Source organism: Heliangelus exortis, chromosome 4, assembly GCF_036169615.1.
Source record: "Heliangelus exortis chromosome 4, bHelExo1.hap1, whole genome shotgun sequence".
Taxonomy (NCBI): Eukaryota; Metazoa; Chordata; class Aves; order Apodiformes; family Trochilidae; genus Heliangelus; species Heliangelus exortis.
This window is the reverse complement of record NC_092425.1, coordinates 44,276,626-44,295,420: the sequence shown is the minus strand read 5'-3', so window position 1 is coordinate 44,295,420 and position 18,795 is coordinate 44,276,626. Positions and strand designations below refer to the sequence as shown.

At 41.1% G+C, this 18,795-nt stretch overlaps 1 protein-coding gene across 2 annotated transcripts in view; it reads right to left on the bottom strand.

Annotated features, from left to right (window-relative positions):
• Nucleotides 1–2,996: 2,996 nt before the first annotated feature.
• CFAP299 (cilia and flagella associated protein 299) overlaps nucleotides 2,997–18,795 on the bottom strand; it is a 173,702-nt gene continuing 157,903 nt past the window's right edge. The window contains exons 5-6 of one of the 2 annotated variants that reach the window (XM_071744244.1): nucleotides 5,471–5,600; nucleotides 2,997–3,483 (exon numbers count right to left, since the gene is read on the bottom strand). In XM_071744244.1, the coding sequence (XP_071600345.1) occupies nucleotides 3,388–3,483; nucleotides 5,471–5,600 (226 nt within the window). In that variant the 3' untranslated portion in view covers nucleotides 2,997–3,387. The remainder of the gene's footprint in view (nucleotides 3,484–5,470; nucleotides 5,601–18,795) is intronic. The other variant, XM_071744245.1, reaches the window with a different exon arrangement.

The window sequence follows — 18,795 nt, the reverse complement described above, 5'->3', positions numbered from 1 at the left end:
CATTGTTGCAAGACCAAGGATCCAGGCTCCACATAAAAAGACCAAAACTATTATTTTGGAAGGGAGATAAAGAAATATAAAAGAATCCAAAACACACACAAACTAATAAAATCTGTAGACCATAACTCATGTACACAGCTTAGACACGCTTGAAAAAAAACACACAAATCCCTCACTGGTACCTGCAGGAAACATCATGATCAGCAACAATACCAGAATTTATTTTCAGAATAGAATAGAGAAATTTCAATTCACCTTACATTAACTGCAGGATATAATTTCAGGCTGGATAGCTTGCATGTGTTTCTGCTAAAAAGTCACAGGGCAGAAGAAAATATACAGGATGCTTTAATGTGACTATCAGTTCTCAGAAAGCTTCTCTCTTGATTATCATATATTTTACATGTCCACTTCACCGTCTACCAAGAGCTGAACAGTGACAAGATTTTGGGAAAAACCACCGCTGTCATTTTACAGACAGGGAGCGTAACAGCACTTATTTGCTTTTAGGTACTATCCTATTTGTCTAAGAAAATTAACCTTTTATTTCAAATACAAGCCAAATTACAGCAGTGTTTGCGGAAAGATTTTCACTCACAGCAGAGACTAGAGTTTCTTCCAGCTGCAGCTGGCAAAGGGCAGTAACATGTAACTCATGAGCTTTCACGTATGATAACTCTAGGATCCTAGTTCTCGAATGTTAGAAGAGACAACACCAGGAGTTTAGGCAAGGATGGGTGGGAAGGAATCAAATGAGTTTACTGAGCCGCCAGTAGTTCTGTGAATTACTCAGTGAATGCCATTCTTTCACTGCAGATATTAGTTTACTTTGTCACAAAAGAGTTCTATCAACCCAAGTCAGAAAAAGTATGAAATAACAGCTCCATAGGCCAGTACCAACTGCAAAAGGTGAGGCACCCTACAGCTTCACAGATGTTCAGTTACCTATCTTTCCATATAGTGTATTCACAGACCTGAAAACAAGCACGTCCATCTCAGATCCAAATTTCCTTCCATTTTCCTGCAGATGTAAACACAGGATTCTCCTAGACTTCCTGATGTTCTTTTGAATCAAGAGTGTTGATTAATAAGATGAAAACAAAGCTGAATTCACAGAAATAACTTCTGAAGTAAAAAATTTACTGAAGTTCTACTTCATGTTATTAATTAATTACAATGATTCTGAGATCACGTTCACCAGTCTCCAGCAATCACTTTCCAGCCTAGGTTTTTTTACCATTACTTCAAAATCTGATTAGATTGAGAAAAACAAACAAAACCAAAGACAAACAAACCCCCAAAAACACAGAAAATTAACTTGTTGAGAGGAATGAAAAATATAATTCAGACTCTTTCCACTGATGTCCCCTCCACCAGTATTCATGAGCGCTCAAGAAAGGTAAAACCTAATGTTATAAGCACAGCTAATGAACTGTTTATTTTACAGTTGGAAAAAATATATAATTTATATTATGTAGATATATATTTATATAACGTAAACACTAAGCTGTGCAATATAGGCAACTGTACTTTAATGCTATCAGAATATTTGTAGGTCAGCATCTACACCTTCCCTTGAGCTACCTCAACAAAGGGAAAGCAAAGCGAAGCCAGGTCTGTAACAAAAGTCTGGTTTACAGGTGAGAGGCAAGAAATGAAAAGTAAATTAAGTAAATCTTTATGTTTGATATTGCTAAATGAGGGACACTGCCAGAAGCACCAAGGTCACGCCTGCCCTGACAGAGCAAAGACTTTCTTCCGGAAACGTACCTTTTCAACGCAGGCCTTCTGCAAAACCAGAGTCACCGCAGCCTTGGCCCTGGCTCTTCCAGCCAAAAGCTCAGAAATGGCAATGTTTTACCCCTGACGTTTCTCCGAGCAAGCCCTCAGCTCGCCGGGCGTTGTGCGGGCCGCCCGCAGCCTCCTCCCGCCGCCATTTTCTGGTCCCGCACTAGGGGGCTCTGCCGGCCCGGCCATGGCGGCGGGCCCGGGCCCGGGCCGGTGCCCTGGGGGTTTCCTCCCCAGCCTGGCTGCGGCTCAGAGACCAGCACATCAACCTCCACGAATCTGCTGCAAAAATGTCAGGGTGCTATGGGATGAAGTGCTCCGTAATAAAGCAAGATGTTACAGTAAAAGGTTTTAACTGTATTTTGGAAATGGCAGAACTTCGTAACACTATAAGTTGTATGGGAAAGAAAACAAGGCTTCTAAGTCTCTCCACAAACTATTGCAGTTTGAAGTAGCAACTTTCTAATTGTTGGAAGGCTCCCTGCCCTCACAGGACGGGGCTCTTTGGTGCGGCAGCACCTAGGGCCGGGCCCTCGGCCTGTGGGCAGGGAAGGTGGCTGAGACGCTCACCCTGCGGACCCCGCAGCGCCGCTGTCATCTGCGTGCCTGTCCGAGTTGCTTCACTTGTCCTTTTGGCAAATTAACAGCGCTGAGGCCATAAAAGATAAGAGGAATCGCCCTGGCCCTTGCAGAATAAGGTAAAGGGAGTTTTACCGAGCCACTTGCCACCTTCATTCTCCTCTGCCTTCACCTTTTTTTTCTTTTCTCTGTAATTACTGCCTTTTTTTTGTTTTTGTTTTTTTGTTTGTTTGGTTTTGTTTTTTTCTTTCCCCTGCTAGTTCTGTCTGCTGCTCAGCTTAGTGCTCTTTTCCAGCTCTCCAGCAAGCTGACAGCAATGCTGGTGGTTATACCAGCTGGGTCATGTATGTACAGGCAACCTCCCCACGTGTCCTGGGAATGAGAGAGTCCCTTAGGCCATTGTGCTGCTGCCTCAACTTCTGGCAAGTTCATACTAGAACAGAAGCGAGAGTAGGAATAGATGAAAAGTGGTCTTTAAGGAACCACTAATGCCATCAAAATGCTGCCAATTTCTTTAACTTTACCAGTACAACTCTTACTGCCTGTGAATGGCTTGGTACGTACAAGCTGCTCAACAGAGATGAAGGCCTACCTGAATAAGAGTCTCAGAAATAATTTAAAACATCCTGTTGTTGGGGGACTGTGGGACAGTAGTTTATTTTTCTCAGGAAAGAATACAGCACATCTATGTCCCAGCCACCCTGCTGCCTTAGGAGTAGTGGGAAAAGTTGGGTTGTAACCCTCTGTCTTTCCTTTGGGTGCTTTTGCAATTCACATACCCCATGGACTTCACAAACGACACGCAAAGGGCCCAGCCACACAGACTCTACAGCCAGTACGGAGTCTTCCTTCCACTTTACTTCCCTCAAGGAGCAAGGCATAAGCCAACTCCAAACCAGTATAAAAATCTCCCTTCCTACCTCAAAACACAAGGTAAAGGTCTTTCAACTACTTATTTTTCTTCCAGATGACATTAAAATAGCCAACAAATCAGTGGGAGAAGAGCCACAGACATGGACCTTAGATCCCTCTTCTGATGATATGGTCATAGATAACAACATGGAGATAGAGATCTGTTTTGACAGGCATCCGTGTTGTGTTGTCTCCTGGGTAGGCCTGAAACACAGAGTTTACAGATACCGAGTCAGGAGAGAGAAAATACATGGGTTTTAATGTAATGAATTTTCTTCTTCCCTTGGAACAAGCTTGATAATTCCAACTAGCTCTGAGGATGGGGATTTCTCAGTGAAGATTAGTATCTTGGCACTAGGCAGTTACTTTCTGCTGCAACACTTTCAGCAGGTGCAAAGGCAGTGAGCTCTTTTAGCTAGATAAAAGTAGGAACAAGTAAACCATCAACCTGTCAAAGAGAAGGCCCGCTTGCAAGGATCAGGCAACTGGTACAAAGTCTGTTCAGGCTGAACTCCGTGAGAGAGAAACTCATGCTGATTACAGTTTGGCCCATAGCAAGGACTTCCCAAAAGCTTGTTCTCCGTCAGTGAGTGGTGAAGAAAAGCCAAAGCCAGATGGATCTCATGGAGACTCACAGATCTGTGCCCTGCAATCTGCAGGGGGACACTATGTACACACACAAATGCTTCTTCATGTGGCTTTTGGAATGCAAGGATCTTTCACGTAGACACTAAAGAGATCGTTATTTGTTACAGATGTTCTGCAGCTGCAGGAAGTTGGATTAGTGGCCCACTTTCAATGCAACCAAATCCATTTTTAGGTATGCATTTTTGAACTTCTCACAAACCAACACACTTATTTTGAAATGCATATAATTTGATATTTTGTAGTGTTACTATTCATTTGTGACCATCTTTCATGGGAAAAACATCAAAGAAACCATCATCCTAGATCAGTTCTGTAGGAACCCAAACAAATTATTGCCCATCTTAGTTTATGTTGGTTTTGAGACTAACCAAAGCCTGGGTGTGTTTGTCACATCTAATCTATAGTCCAAAGACTTCAGTTGTGAAGTTTAAAAAAGTGGGGTTGGCACCAGAGGAACACAGTTTCTTACAAAGGGCAGCTGTCAGTGATGTTATTACTCACTCAGCTTCAACATTAAAGATAAAATGCCCATGGCAATTTAATGAGCTTTCACTGCTGGCTGAAAATTGGATGTCTGGGTATTACTTGAGCATTTGCTTTTGTTTAGATTCAACTGCTATATAAAAATAAAAATGGTAGAGGCCAGTCAATTTCAGCAATAGTTGGTTAAGAGCCATTTTCAGGTGAAAGCAAAGTATATGTTTGTGCTGCAAATCATATATGAGACACAGGGTCCACAATGTCCATCCGTTTTATAACACTACTGAAGCACAAGTATTTTCCTTTCTTTTACTCAGTTGTAAATCCTTCTGAACCATTTACTATGTACTGGAGGAACACAACTCTCTCTCCACAGGAAGATGCATCTAGTGGCAAATTTCTCTTTTGTGAGGCACAGAGTTTAAAATCCAAGTTTGACCCTGAAGCCCCTGACAACCTCAATCTCATACAAGAACTAAATGACCTCAATGGGGCTGCTTTCCATAGGATTTCTCAAATATTTTGTATTAAGAAGGAAGAAATAAGATCATGGGCAATTGGGAAAAGAATTCTGCCAGTTTCAGTTTATCACTGCCAAACTACTGGGGTAGAGAAAATGTCCCACACTTCAGATATAGGAACTGATTCTGCTTTCTGGATGTGCTGGTGTTCAGCAAGGCCTGCCAGGGTTCAGGATATTATAGTTTCTGCAAGTTGCAGCTTTTGTTTCCAAACAATCTAATATTTAATTTCTTTTAATCCATTATTTATTTATTTTTATCTACCTGCAGACATGTTTCATAATAGAGAAACTTTTCAATTTTATCTATCAGTTCAATTTCTGATTTCTGTTGTCACATGGGAACGGCCTACACCACTCAGTCATAAATGAGGTAGGCCGAGTTTATCTGACAGCAGTGTGCTAACAAGGGCATGTCTGAAAAAGCCTTAAAAATACTGGGCGTGTATTGATCAAGGCCCTATCTGCAATCAAACTCTACAGTTAAGCAGTCAAAATCCATTGCATAAAGGCTATTTAAAATATTGGGAGAAAAAAATTTACCTTGGGATCCACATTTATTATTTTCCTATCACTTTTGCTCTTGAAGAGTAGTCCGCCAGCGTTTTCTGCAATCACTTGGTAATTTGGGCTGGAATTTGAAGTGCTGACATTTCTATCCCAGTTGTAAAAGCTGTGAAAATGTGAAACAGAAATGCTGTACTTTGAATGGATGTCACTCCTTCAGCTTAAAGGCCAGTTCTGACCTTTTTTATTTGCTGAGTAGTTCCTGATTCCACAATAGCTCCTCTGAAAGCCAGACATTCACTGAGGAGCAGAAGTCTGCTAAGTATTAGAAAACCTGCCCAAAAGTGGCTCTACGTATCTGATCTCTGGCAAACCAGACCTGAGGCCCCTAGTTGTCTCCTCATCCATTCAGTACTAGTGTTATTAAAAGACTCAGAGCCTGGGTTATAACTAGTGGGAAGTGGTAGTGCTTGAGAACTACTGCTGTGACGGAAACAGCTCTGGAGACCACCTGAAAGTGTTTCCCGGACCACCACAGATCTGCAAACCAGATGTGGAAACTGGTTTCCCCTTCAAAATGCTCTTGCTGCCTTACTGTTTTCCTTTCCCGTGTTTTTAATATAATTATGGTAGTAAGGAGGTTTTGGAAGTCTCTTAGTGGGCCAAGATACCACAGGAGAGACTGCACTCCAGCTCCCGAGGAAAAATCCCAGCTCCCTGAAGAGATGTAGGTGTCAGTTGGGAAATAATTTCTGGAGTAAACAGTCAAGTCAGGCTGACTGTGTTTGCTAGTTTCCAAAATGTCCAGAAGTAAAAAAGAATCAGCCTGCTATGTCAAATATTAAACGGAGACAGGAAGGGTTCAGCAGTTTATCAGTATTTCTCCCAGGCCAGAGGTGCTGGAATTCCCTGAACCTTCTCATACTTTTTTTTTTTTTTTTTTTTTTTTTTTTAACTTTTCAAACTTTTTATCACTTGACCTCCATCCTTTTGGGCTTTATACTTGCCACATAGCCAGCTAACAGGTTGTCATTTGCACAGTCGTTGTCAGCATTTGTTTAGAAACCTTTTCAGCTCAGTGATACAGCACTGCTACCTGTACCTCACTGGGATACCCACCTCATCACTGTAGTGGCACATTGCACTTCTGCTGCTAATCAGATGAGCACATCTTTTGCAAAAGACAGAGGAGAGGTGAGAAAGTCGGGAAATCATTCTGCGTGTATGAAGTATTCAAGAAATTTAGAAAACAGCTTTTAATTTTCCTGCCTCGGGCAAGGATACTCCATTTCAACTAGACACATGGGTTTGGTTTCTAAAGTGCTTTGATTTCTTCCTCACATTAAAACCATGCAGAAGAATAAGCCTCATCACTTCTACTTACATTAAACCTTTTTACATCCTGAACACCTCTGGCAGGAGTGAAGGAATGTATAACGACTTGGGGATGAACTTTCAGCACCCTTAAAGAATTCATTCTGGCATCACTGAAGTAAGCATCTGATTTGCCACTGCGGTCGATAGCTATGGTCGATAGTTATGTCTCATGAGTTTGTGCAAGTACAAGCTGCCCTCTGGAACTCTGTGCAGCTTAATGTTTAGATGCCTGCAGAAAAAGACTGAAAGGTGGGTGGACACAGTTCATTCAGCTTAGCAAAAATAGCTACTTTGCTTTGATATGCTAGTTGGTCACATTAATTTGTTATCTGTAGAATTATTTAATGTTCTGCATTTACCTATGTTAAATCGTAAACAGCAGATTTTTTTTCAATCACTGTTTAAGAATAATTATATGCACAAACTTATATACAAATCAACTACACAGATTCTTTTAACTCTCTGCTCCTTTAGCTTATCTCATCCATACAGCTTTTCTCTGTCCAGCAGCACACTACTTAGTGAACAAGTCCAATTGCACAAATAGAGATGGTTTCCGCCAGAAAACCACTACCAGATTAGGAAGGAATTGATCTACATTATCTTGGGGTGAGGGAGATATGTCTGTCTGCAAAGACTTCCCGACACTGACTAAAAAGAAATTAAAGTGAAAGTAGAAATAATCAATTAGCTGTTGGATAATAACTTCCTCTATTTTGCCAAGTTTCTAACCCCATTCCTACCACACTTCCCCATTTAAGCCAGTGAAGACAAGATCGGAGCTCAGACAGCCTTTCTGCTGGCAAATCAATGTCTAGTGCAACCAATATTGTTGCGGACTTGTTTTCTCCATAACAGATTTATTTCCATCATGTGCTTAGGATGTGAGACACAAGCCCCAAGTCCACTGGCACAATGAAGTGACCACTGGCACAATGAAGTGAATCGCTCTGAACCCTGTACCAAGGGCTCAGAGAAGGAGGCAGCATGCTGTGCAGCTCTCAAGATGCCTTTGCCACATGTAAGTCCCAATCTTCTTGTTATTCCCATGCTCTCCAAAACAGCAGACAGTGAGGCAGCAGCTGCTTTGAGGAAGCCTGGATGTCTGTCCACAGAGGAAATTTCCCCTGCGTATCTTTGTTCATGTTCTTCCCTGAAAACATCAAAAGATTCAAGTAAGCCTCACATCCACCCTCAGCAGGTCAGATAAAAAGGGCTGCTGCAGCTAGAGGACAGTGTTACTGGGAGGTCAAAGTAATGTATGCTAGCAGGAAGTACTCCTAATACTGCCTGAATAGGCAGGAGATTAGAAGAACATTTTGACCAGAGGAGCAAGGGGTTGGAGAAGGCATCTCTGGAACAGTCTCTCCCCTACCAGTTACTATTAAATTTGCTCACTGTAATCAATGAATTCCACCATGAGGCTGCTGCAAGAAGAAAGGGCTGGAAATCAGGACCTAGGAAATCCCATCTCATCAGTGTTTCTTTCTCTAGAATAAATACTAAACTGAACTTAATCAGCAAGTGTTATGTAAGAGTTATAATATGCTCAATGAATAAAACAAATTTTTGTTCCCAGAATTCCACATGGCTTTAAATATCTAAATTTTCTTGAGACAAACACATGCTATCAGATTGACATGATCAAACAGCAAAGAAAAATACTTCAGGGTACATTTTTTTCTATTATTATTTTGGTTTGAATAAAATGTGTTTTAGAACAAATGTAACAGTCTTCAGCAGAGCAATTAGGTATGTGGAGTACCAGAGACTTAGTAGTACTCACAGTCCAGCTGCAAGAAGGATGCATTGGGGGGTTTTAAAAACTTCTTTTGTTTTTGTTTCTTTGTTGGGTTTTTTTATTGCTCTTGGTGGTGGTGGGTTTGTTTCGGTTTTTTTAGATGATGACTTGCTGATGCAGTGGTATGTAACAAGCAAACAATACAGACTAAGACATGTGAGGCCATTTTTTTTTTTTAATTCATGAGCTAATTCTGGTCTGAGCAGATTTTCATTCTGCAGGCAAGATGTTCTCCCCAGAACACAGAAGTCTGAATACAGGCTTTTGTATCCTTAAAGTTATCCTTCGGGTACCAAGATGGCAGCACATCAAACCACATGGAGCTTACAAAACGCCTTTCACCCAAAAATTTCTGGGTCCTTTTGTAAACATGCATTAATTGCTTGATGTTCTTGTGAGATGTAAGGCAGCTCATAAGTGACTGAGGGAGCCAGGGCACAAAAAACATTGGAGATTTTTCCCTAGAATACGTGGGCTGATAGCAGAGCAGCAGAGAGTCCCAGTTGTGAGCTCCAGCCAGGAGACAGGGTGCTCTGGTTGGAGTCCTCTGCTCACATTTAGGGAGCTGGACAACCATTTTCCTAGAGGCAAATCCTTGGCAAGTTTACAAACTGGATAAATGCCTCACTGTATGTTTGTCCTCCTTTTTCCCTTATTCTAAAGTGAGAAATGACCTGTGATGGCTAACTTCATGGGTTGAAATGCCATGATACATCAGGCCTGAACAAACTGGAGAGTGCTTCAGACACTGAACAAGCTGAGGGTTTCCTATCACCACCTGACCAAAAGAAAAGAAGATGGGCATCTGAAGATTAAATGCTTTGTTTTCCCAATTTACTATTTGCTATTTAAATCAGCAAAATCAGGGAGACAGAACATAGTGTAAAGGTGTTTATGTCTGTGTTGGCTCCACCTTTGATCCCATGGGGTTAGATTACACTACCCTATTCTTTTTCCCCTCAGGATAAGGATTGGTTCCTTGATTCATTTCTCTACTTTTCTCTTCCCACCCACACATACACAAAGATAAAACCATTCCCTATAGCAGACTGGGACTTCAGTCAAAAACTAATTATAAACAATGATGGCTCAACAGCTTTTTTCAGTTTGTGGTTCAATGAATTTGCGATGCAAACTATCTGGCTTCAGACCCCCTCCTAGTAATTTACAGACCATCTTGCTTTATTTGGGCAGCAGAAGAAGAGTGTAGACAAGGGAGATAGAGGGATGCAGGACAACAAAAGAGACGAGAACCAGGAATATAAAGCAGTACCAGCTGCTTTATCCTGGCATTCTCCTTCTTTCTGCCCCCTGGTAGGATTGCCCTAGTAATGATTCTAATGGGGGGAAGCTGCCATTCTGCATGCACTTGCCAAATATGACAAAGTAGCGAGCAACATGCTTGGATGGTATTTATCCTGTCAGCCCTTCCACAGCTTCTGGTGCAAATGAGGTCAATGCTTTGGTGGGACACAACATGATGTAATAAAGCACATATGCCTGACTCCATGCCAACCACTATTTCATAATGAGATGGCGTGTCACAATCCTCTGGTTAAAGAAGAAAAAACTACTTTTTCCACCTAAGAAATGTAAAGATGCAGAGTTTTGCTTGTCCATCTTGAAGCAGCTTTGACTGAAATGATCATATTTATCAAATGACTGCCAGAGCAGGGCAAGATAGGATGCAGTTCTTCAGAAAAACAAGGCAGTTTGATTTGTCCCTAGCTTCTGGGCACAGTAGCTATTTTGGTGACTCTTTCCTGCTTGCTTCTGCTACATTGTCACTACTGAATTAAAACCTTCTAGCATTTATCTAAATTCACATGGCTGATTATCTTGCAAACTGCTTCTAAATCGAGAGTAACTAAAATGAACTTCTGTATGAAATTGGTAGAAATGAGAATCTGGTCCACAGGGCAAACTTGTGCGTTACTTTCCTAGAGGCAAGGGAAAAGCACAGCACTGCCTGTTGCACAAGCAGCTGCAAAGGAGTCACGACAGTGGGCAATGAGGGATCTCTGCCTCTAATCTGTGACCAAGCTTCCCACACTCAGAAGTGGCATGGTGATAAGCCATTTAGCACTACAGCCAGAAATAATCTTTAAGACTTTTTGACCTTGCTTTTGCCACTTAGCTAAGGTGTCATTCACTTCATCTCATTCCTGATATTGGGACACTGCCCCATCAGCACCAGAAGGATCAGAGACATTTCACCAGTGGCTGAGCTCTGTACTCGCCAGCCCCGATGTGCCTGAGCTGCCCAGAGATGCAGCTGCTCCCTGACAGCAACCCCCAACCTCCATTTTTTCCAGCATCAAGGATGAAAAATGCCTGTGGCATTCACTGAACTATAAACCCATATTGCCTGGAAAATGTACCTCCAGACTGGACAAGAGCATAACTCAAACCTCAGTCCGATAATGTAGTCTACAAGTGCCTCAAGAATGCAGTCCAAAGCTTTCCTACTCTATGCAGCTCTTGCAGAGGCATTCACAAAATGAATTCTGAGTTCACCGTGGCTTGGCGTATTTCTCAGTCAGAACAGCAGCAACACAGAGGACTTGGAAAGAACTCCTATTACACAGCCAAAAGATGCTATCATCCTGTGATTCTATTTTTCAGTCTTTTTCTTGACAGAATAATAATACTAACCTCTAGTCCTCATATAAAATTGCAATTTTTACATTGAAGAATGCAGTTCTATGTTCTCAGCTGCTGCCAGCACACACCTCTCCTGCCTGTCCTCATTAGCAGCTGGTGTATAGTTCATCTTGTTGGTCTGTCTGTCAGCATCTGAAATGGTTAGATTTTCTTCCTGTTTCACACATGCACAGAGCTTACTCATCAGGTAAGTCTTTGAGTCACAGACTACCTATGAATCAAAGATTACTTCAAACATGTGTAACACAAGGAGCACACAACGTGATACATCTACTCTACTTATGCAGACACCCCCACATGAGAATTTTACAAGCAGGAGGGGGATCCAGATTATCACCCTGTGCATCTTTGTGCTACCTTACTGACTGACTACTCCCCTGTCTTATCCTGTTATGTCACAAGCACTTACATTGCACTCTACCTTCCATCAAAGCCACCTTCAGTTGGGCTTATATTTCAGTCCTCACACTCTGGTGTGTGCCTCAACTTTGCTGTCTCAGGAGGTTGTAATGAAAATCACCAAACCCTTAACTGCTCCATTAAGTTTCTCTTTTCACTTTCAAAGTTTAGGATTCTTCCTTCTACAAAAACCCTCCTCGCCCTCTGGGCAGAGCAGTTTTTCCATGGTATTTTAACAAGTGCAAAGGAACATGGCAAAAATAAGGAGTGAAGGAAAGAACACTGCCTTTGCTTCCAGGACATGAAGACAGACACCCTTGGCACTGGAGCATTTAGCAATGTTCCTTGTAGACAAGATGGTTTTTTGTGTGATCTGCTCAAAATTCTCACCATTATCTGAACTTCAGCTGAGTAGACCTTTTGCATTTCAGGATGAAGACTTAGATCAATAAGAAAGAAAGAAAAATATTTTTTTTTTAAAAAGCAATAAAAGGAAAATAAATTTAAGTCCTCAGGGTTATAGGCCCGTCCCCAAGAAATTATGAAACTACTGTCAGGCTCCAGAAATTGTGCAGTAATCACTCAGAATGTATTATCTTATTAGTTCTCTCCATCTTTAAAGAATAAAACCACCTTACACATTAGGATTTACAGCCAACAAAAAGAAAGAATTTATCTTGAAGCTACAACACAGAAGATAAAAGAAAGGCATGTAATTGTTGAAGGAACAACAGGGTGAATCGCTTATACATATTGTGCAATTAATAATAACAGAAGGCCTGTTGGAAGTTGCATATAGCTGACAGATCAACGTACAAAACCAGAGTCCCTATTCTTCTGCATACCAATACATGATGACTGCAACAGCCCATCAAGTAATTTCTTTTTTCCTAAAGTGCCTTTTCAAAGTGTTTAAAGATGGGAGCCAAGAAAACACCTCATAAAAAGAAAAATCTCAAGTCATTAAAGTTTCCCTCCTAGCCAGGCCTTAGGTTTTGAAACCAAACAAAGAAGCACCATTTACAACAACATGCAGTCTTTGGTTGCTCTGTCCCTGTTCAACACCAGATGGCGTGGCCAGGTTCTTGCACAACCATCTCTAAAGAACAAGGGGACCTCAAGTTCATCCTCCGTGGATATACTAAAACCAGTTCCTCATCATGGCAGGCTATATATAATATACAGAGTATATAAGGATCAGCAGTGAGGTGGGAGAGTAGATGACTGAATCTTCCTCAGGAAAGAGTCTAATCTTGGGGGAAGACTTATTATCTAATTATCTGAAGGGAATTTCTAGCAAAGGGTGACGTAGAGGTGAAGAAAGGTATCACAGCAGAGTGTCTGTCTGGTTGCCACAGAGGTTCACTTGTTAGCTTTCCTCTACAATTAATGAAAAGCCAGAGTATGATTAACAACTTCAGCCCTGTACTATCATTCAACTAATTCCTCAGGTGCAAAGATGCAGCTAAGTGCCAAGACAGATTTCTAAAGCCTTACAGCTTCTTGTAGTAGCTGTAGTAGTAGGCAGGGTGCATTGCAGGGAGCTTTCATTTTTTCAACACACCCCCCCCCGGCACCTTCCTACACCTTTAACACATCTAAAAACATGACCTTCAGATGTGTGTGATGAAGTTGCACTGAAAACAATGCTTAGGTTCTAGGTTGGATCAGTCCTAATAAGACATGATGAGCAGGAAGACCAGGAGGAACTAAAGAGCAACTAGGCAGATCAGTGGGCTAGTAAAGGAAATTTCAAAGTACTGTTGCAGATTGATTTGGATACATGGATTTGTGGAGCTGGAACAGTTTCTCCAGTGTCCTCTCTTCTGAAGGAAGCAAGGTTAACATCCGTGAATAAATTAGCGTCTTAATCAAAGTTTGATAAAGCATCTGAGATGAAATGATTTTTCTGAAGGCATGTATTCAAAGCATGCTTAATGTATGCATGTATCTCTCTTTCTTCCTGTGGTTTCTTTCAAAGAGTCATCTTCCTTTCCAAGTGTAATCTCCCTAGGCAAAGAGCTAAGTCCAGAAATAATTAATCTGTAAAACCATGTGCTAAAACTTTTAACTACCAGCTGAACTGATGAAAAAGAATACTTTTATGAAAAATGAACATTTCTTTTTCCCAGTATTTTACTTCAGTGGTGTGAGGTAAAGTGAGACAGCCAACCTTCAAGGCTTGGAGAGCCTTCTCCTACCCAGACATCACTAATGCAAATCCTTTGAAATCCTAATGGCCTGGGCACTAAGGGAATCCTCAGAGCAACCAGTCTGCTTAATGATTAAGGCTGCAATTTGCAAGTGATCTGGGGACATTTAGATGCATCTTTCCCACTGGAACTGGAAAATGAAACATGGAAGATCTCAGCCCCTGAGAACAGCAGAGTTCCCCTCATAGCTTAGTCTAGAGGACCGTGAAATTGCTGGGCAGTACCTCAGGCACCGTGGGGGTGGGGCACTAGCCTGCCTTGCTGGGTTCTGCAAGCTGCTGCACAACTAGTCTCATGTACTTCAAACTTTGCTGATTCAGCAAACATTTAGAAGAGGAATCTTATGTATGTAGGCACATTTTCAAAACATTGCTCTAACTCCCTCCTACCTTCCTCCCTCCTCCACTTTCTGCAACACATGGGATTTTTTCTATATCACAGTGACCTCAGCTTTTAAATACACAGGAACAGAAGAGATAAAGATGCAGCATGAGTTTCTACCTTAAGCAGCTAGCTTTTTTTCAAGGAGTAAGAGAACTCCCTGTCTTAAGTAAACTGTCTTAAGTAAAAAAATCTTTGAAGCATCACTCCCAAGTGTATCAGATCAAAAGGGCTGTTGTAAAATATGTCTTCAGAAAATGTCTGGATTACCAGCTCTGTGTTTATGATGTAAAATTTTCTGCAAAGTGGGCTTTGCAGTTTCTAGCTCACTGATGCTAGTTAAGAAAAAGATACGTCTTGCTAGGATTTGGCGGGACCAGGGCACAAAGGAGACTGCTAAAAATGGGGGGATTAATAACAGCTAATAGTGTAAAAACAAAATCTTAGAAAGTAACTTACCTGGTTACTTCAAAAATGGTAGGTTTAACTTGAGAAACTGCATTTTGCAAACCCTAGCCTTGGTGATCCATTAGTTTCTTATGGTTGAATGTTTGCTACAGGACAGGGCAGTGCCTATTCACTCTGCTGCTAAAAATTTGATGTAATTCATTACTACGCACCTTTCAACTACTGGTGGGATGCATAGCAACATATAGCTTGAATGGCTAAACTTAAGTACTGAAAACAGACTGTTGTGGGTTTTTTAATGCTTTCAAATCACAAACATACTGTAGTCCTGGAAGACCAACATACTGAATTTAAATATACATTTAGCAAAAGAGCAAAGAGATGACAGGGCATCAGGCAGGCAACTTTTCTATTTCCCTTCAAAGAAGGCAGCAGAGCTGTGATATAAATGAAGCAAAATGGCGTATGGAGTATTTGCATTCCTTATCTCTTTTCTGCAATAGATTCATAACTTGTAATCTGACTGCAAAGTTTATGCACATGAGACACACATGGATAACTGGATAGTCAAACTGTCATCTACTTCCACATTAAAATGAGAAACAGTCTCTAATCAGAACCTCTTTGAAATCTGGAGGGATAAAAAGGATGGAGGCCCCAATTCCTCCAACTACACAAACACACTGAATAATACAGGACTGCAGAGTGCACTGGAAGCTCTGCACAAGCTTGGGTCAGAAAATCCATTCCAGGAAAAGGTTGTATGAAGAGGAAGAGGGTTGATCAGACATTGGAATGGACTGCCCAGGGAAGTGGTGGAGTCACCATCCTCCCTGGAGGTGTTTAAGGAAAGGTTGGATGCAGCACTCAGTGCTATGATCTGGCTGATCTGGTGGTGCTGGGTCATAGGTTGGACTTGAGAATCTCAGAGATCTTTCCCAGCCTCAATAATTCTGTGACTCTGTGAAAAGGAAGAGCTTGTACATGTTAACAGGAGAGAGTAGGAAAAGTCAGAAAAAGAGACAGAAGTTTAATGAGAACTTCATGTGACTGAAGGGGTGCTGTGCACATGAAGACAGAAGGCAAGCAGTTTGAAAGCATTTTCTGGACACATATCATGAATCTGATGGGACAGTGTGATGAAGGCAGCAAGCTGGCCATGTTACTCACATGAGCTGCAAACCACCCAAAGTTATTTGAATCACAGGAAGCAAACCACCAAAGCATGTATCCTTATGCAGAAGGGTAGAATCTGTTCACAACAGTGTAAACTGATATGTAGGACTACTGGGGCTGTAGTTACAACTGTTCAAAACAAGATGGTTTAGCTAAACAGATGACAATGTGAACATTATGCCTGTCTGAAGATGTGAAGAATCAGATAGCCAGAAGGTCTACATTTCATATGGAAGGTTCAATGACTGTAATCTGTAGCCCTATAAAGAACAAACCTATTGAACAAACCAAATCAGCAATACAGTTTTTAAGAAAAGCACTCTCCTTTTTTGTCATCAATATGCAGGTGTAAACAGGGTATTGCTGCATGCTATAGAGAAACAACTGCAACTACCTTCTCAGTAAACTACAGTTTAGAAGCATTTTTTTTCTAGTTTACATTCATCAAGCTTTTCTGCTTACCACTGGCAGACTGCAAAAGGAATGAGCTTTACTCTCTGCACATATGTCCACCAAAATATTTGCATAGGTAGTATTGAGGGTACCATAACACTGAAAACGTGACACCACATAGAATATCCCATCTAAAAAGAGGAACACTGGCACTATGTCTGGTATGTCCCAGTCCTACAGTTTTAATTGAACTTTGCTGACTTGAATTTTACACTGCCTGATTTCACTCATTTCCTGACAGAGTCTGGAAATCTGAAAATTGCAATCTTATCTATGAGATATCCATAGAGCATAACATAGGAAGATCATCACAGATAATTCCAAAGAAATAGATCCTGTGATCTGCTTCAAAACCTGCCAAGTCTGGTAACACCTGAGTGTTACCACCTGGTGTGGCTCCTGTTGAGGCTAAGATTATTCTGATTTTAACTAGCAGGTAGGTAACAACAGGTGTAAGACTGTAAGACAATGCAACAATTGTCATTGAACATAGAAAGGGATCAAGTGACTGAGCAAAGAGCAAAAATGGGACAGTGATGGGGAGCATCCACCCTCCAGGCAGCACAGGCAGCCACATTACAAACTGCCATGGAAAAAGGCAGACCAGAACTTCACAAAACAATTACCAAAAAAGAATGTTTTCAAGAAGCATCTGTCTTTGAAGACAGTATATGTGGGGTGTACACAAAAAAAAAAAAAAAAAAAAAGATTGTTTCCCAAAACACTGGAATAGCACGAGGGTTTAACAATGAGAAAAACTGACTTATAGCAGATTCATAACTTGTTAGCAGTTTTAAATTAAAAACCATAGATAAGTTCTTCCCCTCCTCAATGTTTTGAGTTTTTGAGTCTCAAATATTATGATTTATAACTGATGTAATCATTGTTTTTCCACATCTGCTTGATGCAGTTGAATATTTTAAAGTACTGGAAATATGTGTGTCATATTTAGACAGAATACTGTCACATACAACAAGAAAAAGGGATATTCTCAACCAGAAAGCTGAAAACTGGTAAGATGAGAAAATTTACGAGTTCCGATGCACCCCTCCAGAGCTATACACTACCACCACCCCTGCCTCCTATACATTTGTTTTAAAATGCCACCTGTGTTCGTCAAGACAGAATTTCACAATAGAGTTCATGTTCACTTCAGTATTTTATCTAAAGTTGTATTTTTGCAAGAAACACATAGATCAAAAGGTATTACAGGCATGTTTCAATGTTTAAGTGGAAATGTAAACATAGTGGAAAATTACTGTGGAGTTAAAGAAGCCTAACAACACTCATCTATTAAACATATGCAAATATGCTCTGGCAAAACTGCCAGACACCCTGGCAAATCACAGCCCACAACAGCCCCCCTCTTCTTTTAGGCACACAGATCTGAAGCCACACAGGAATTTATAGATCAGAACTAGCATTATTTACCCATTCCTAACCCCTGCTTCAGCATTCAGTGTAGCATTATTTAAACAAACAATAGTGCTTCCATTATCGAAACTTTTTCTATTTCCTTGTTTATTTTAGCAGATGTGAGAGATTATTCAATTGTAGGTTTTCCATTAAAAGTGTCAAATGATGTAAAAATTCTGATTCTGTATCAGTTTTCAGCTGAAAAGATAGGGATTGTATGTTGTAGCATTATTTGATACATGTAGAGTTATATGACATGAGAAATAATTTAAATATTCCACTGCAAAAAGGGTCTCTCCTTACCTCAGCGATTCTAGTAAGTGCTTTAAATGGCACCATTAGCTCCAAGGAGCAGTAAGAAGGAAGAATTACCTTTCCTTCCCCACCTTAAATGCTAGCCCATGCTTCTCCCACCCTTTCTCCTGCCGTTCTTTGGGAAATATTTTCAGTGTGGTTACAACACGTGCGATCTGCCTGCGCAGAAGGCCATAAATCCTCACTACCAAATGTTGATCCCAACATTTGAACATCTTGGAGAGTGTGGTATCAGTGTTCTAGAAACCTTAGGGTACCCCAGCACATGAGAGGGGAGCTGGCCAGATACCACATCACTACAGAGAACACTTTGATCTGAGGGTGTAAGGAGAAGCAGGGGTGCAGGCAGGTTTCCTGCATGGCAGCCTAGGAGCAGGTGCAGTTCCAGGACTCCTCAGCTCGACACGCGCAGCTTTCACATCCAACCTTGTTACTAGATCAGCCTGGAATGTCATTCTCAATCTGTAGTCTCTGGGCATTAATCCAAAAAAGGGGGGAGTGGGGATAGCCTCTTAAAACTCATAGCAGATGAAAAACGCCCTCCAAAAATGCCTTATCAGTGAAAGGAATTAAGTCAGTTCCCTCGTTTGTGGTCATTTTCAGAGACATAATAAAAATAACCTGTGGGACCCATAGAGTACCTGCAGTTAAGTTGTCATCATGTGCAGATGTATGGTATCTTTACTACTGCAGCACATTACATTATTTTCTTAAATTGGTCTCATACTTCAGCCCTGGAAAAGCACCAGAATTTACTG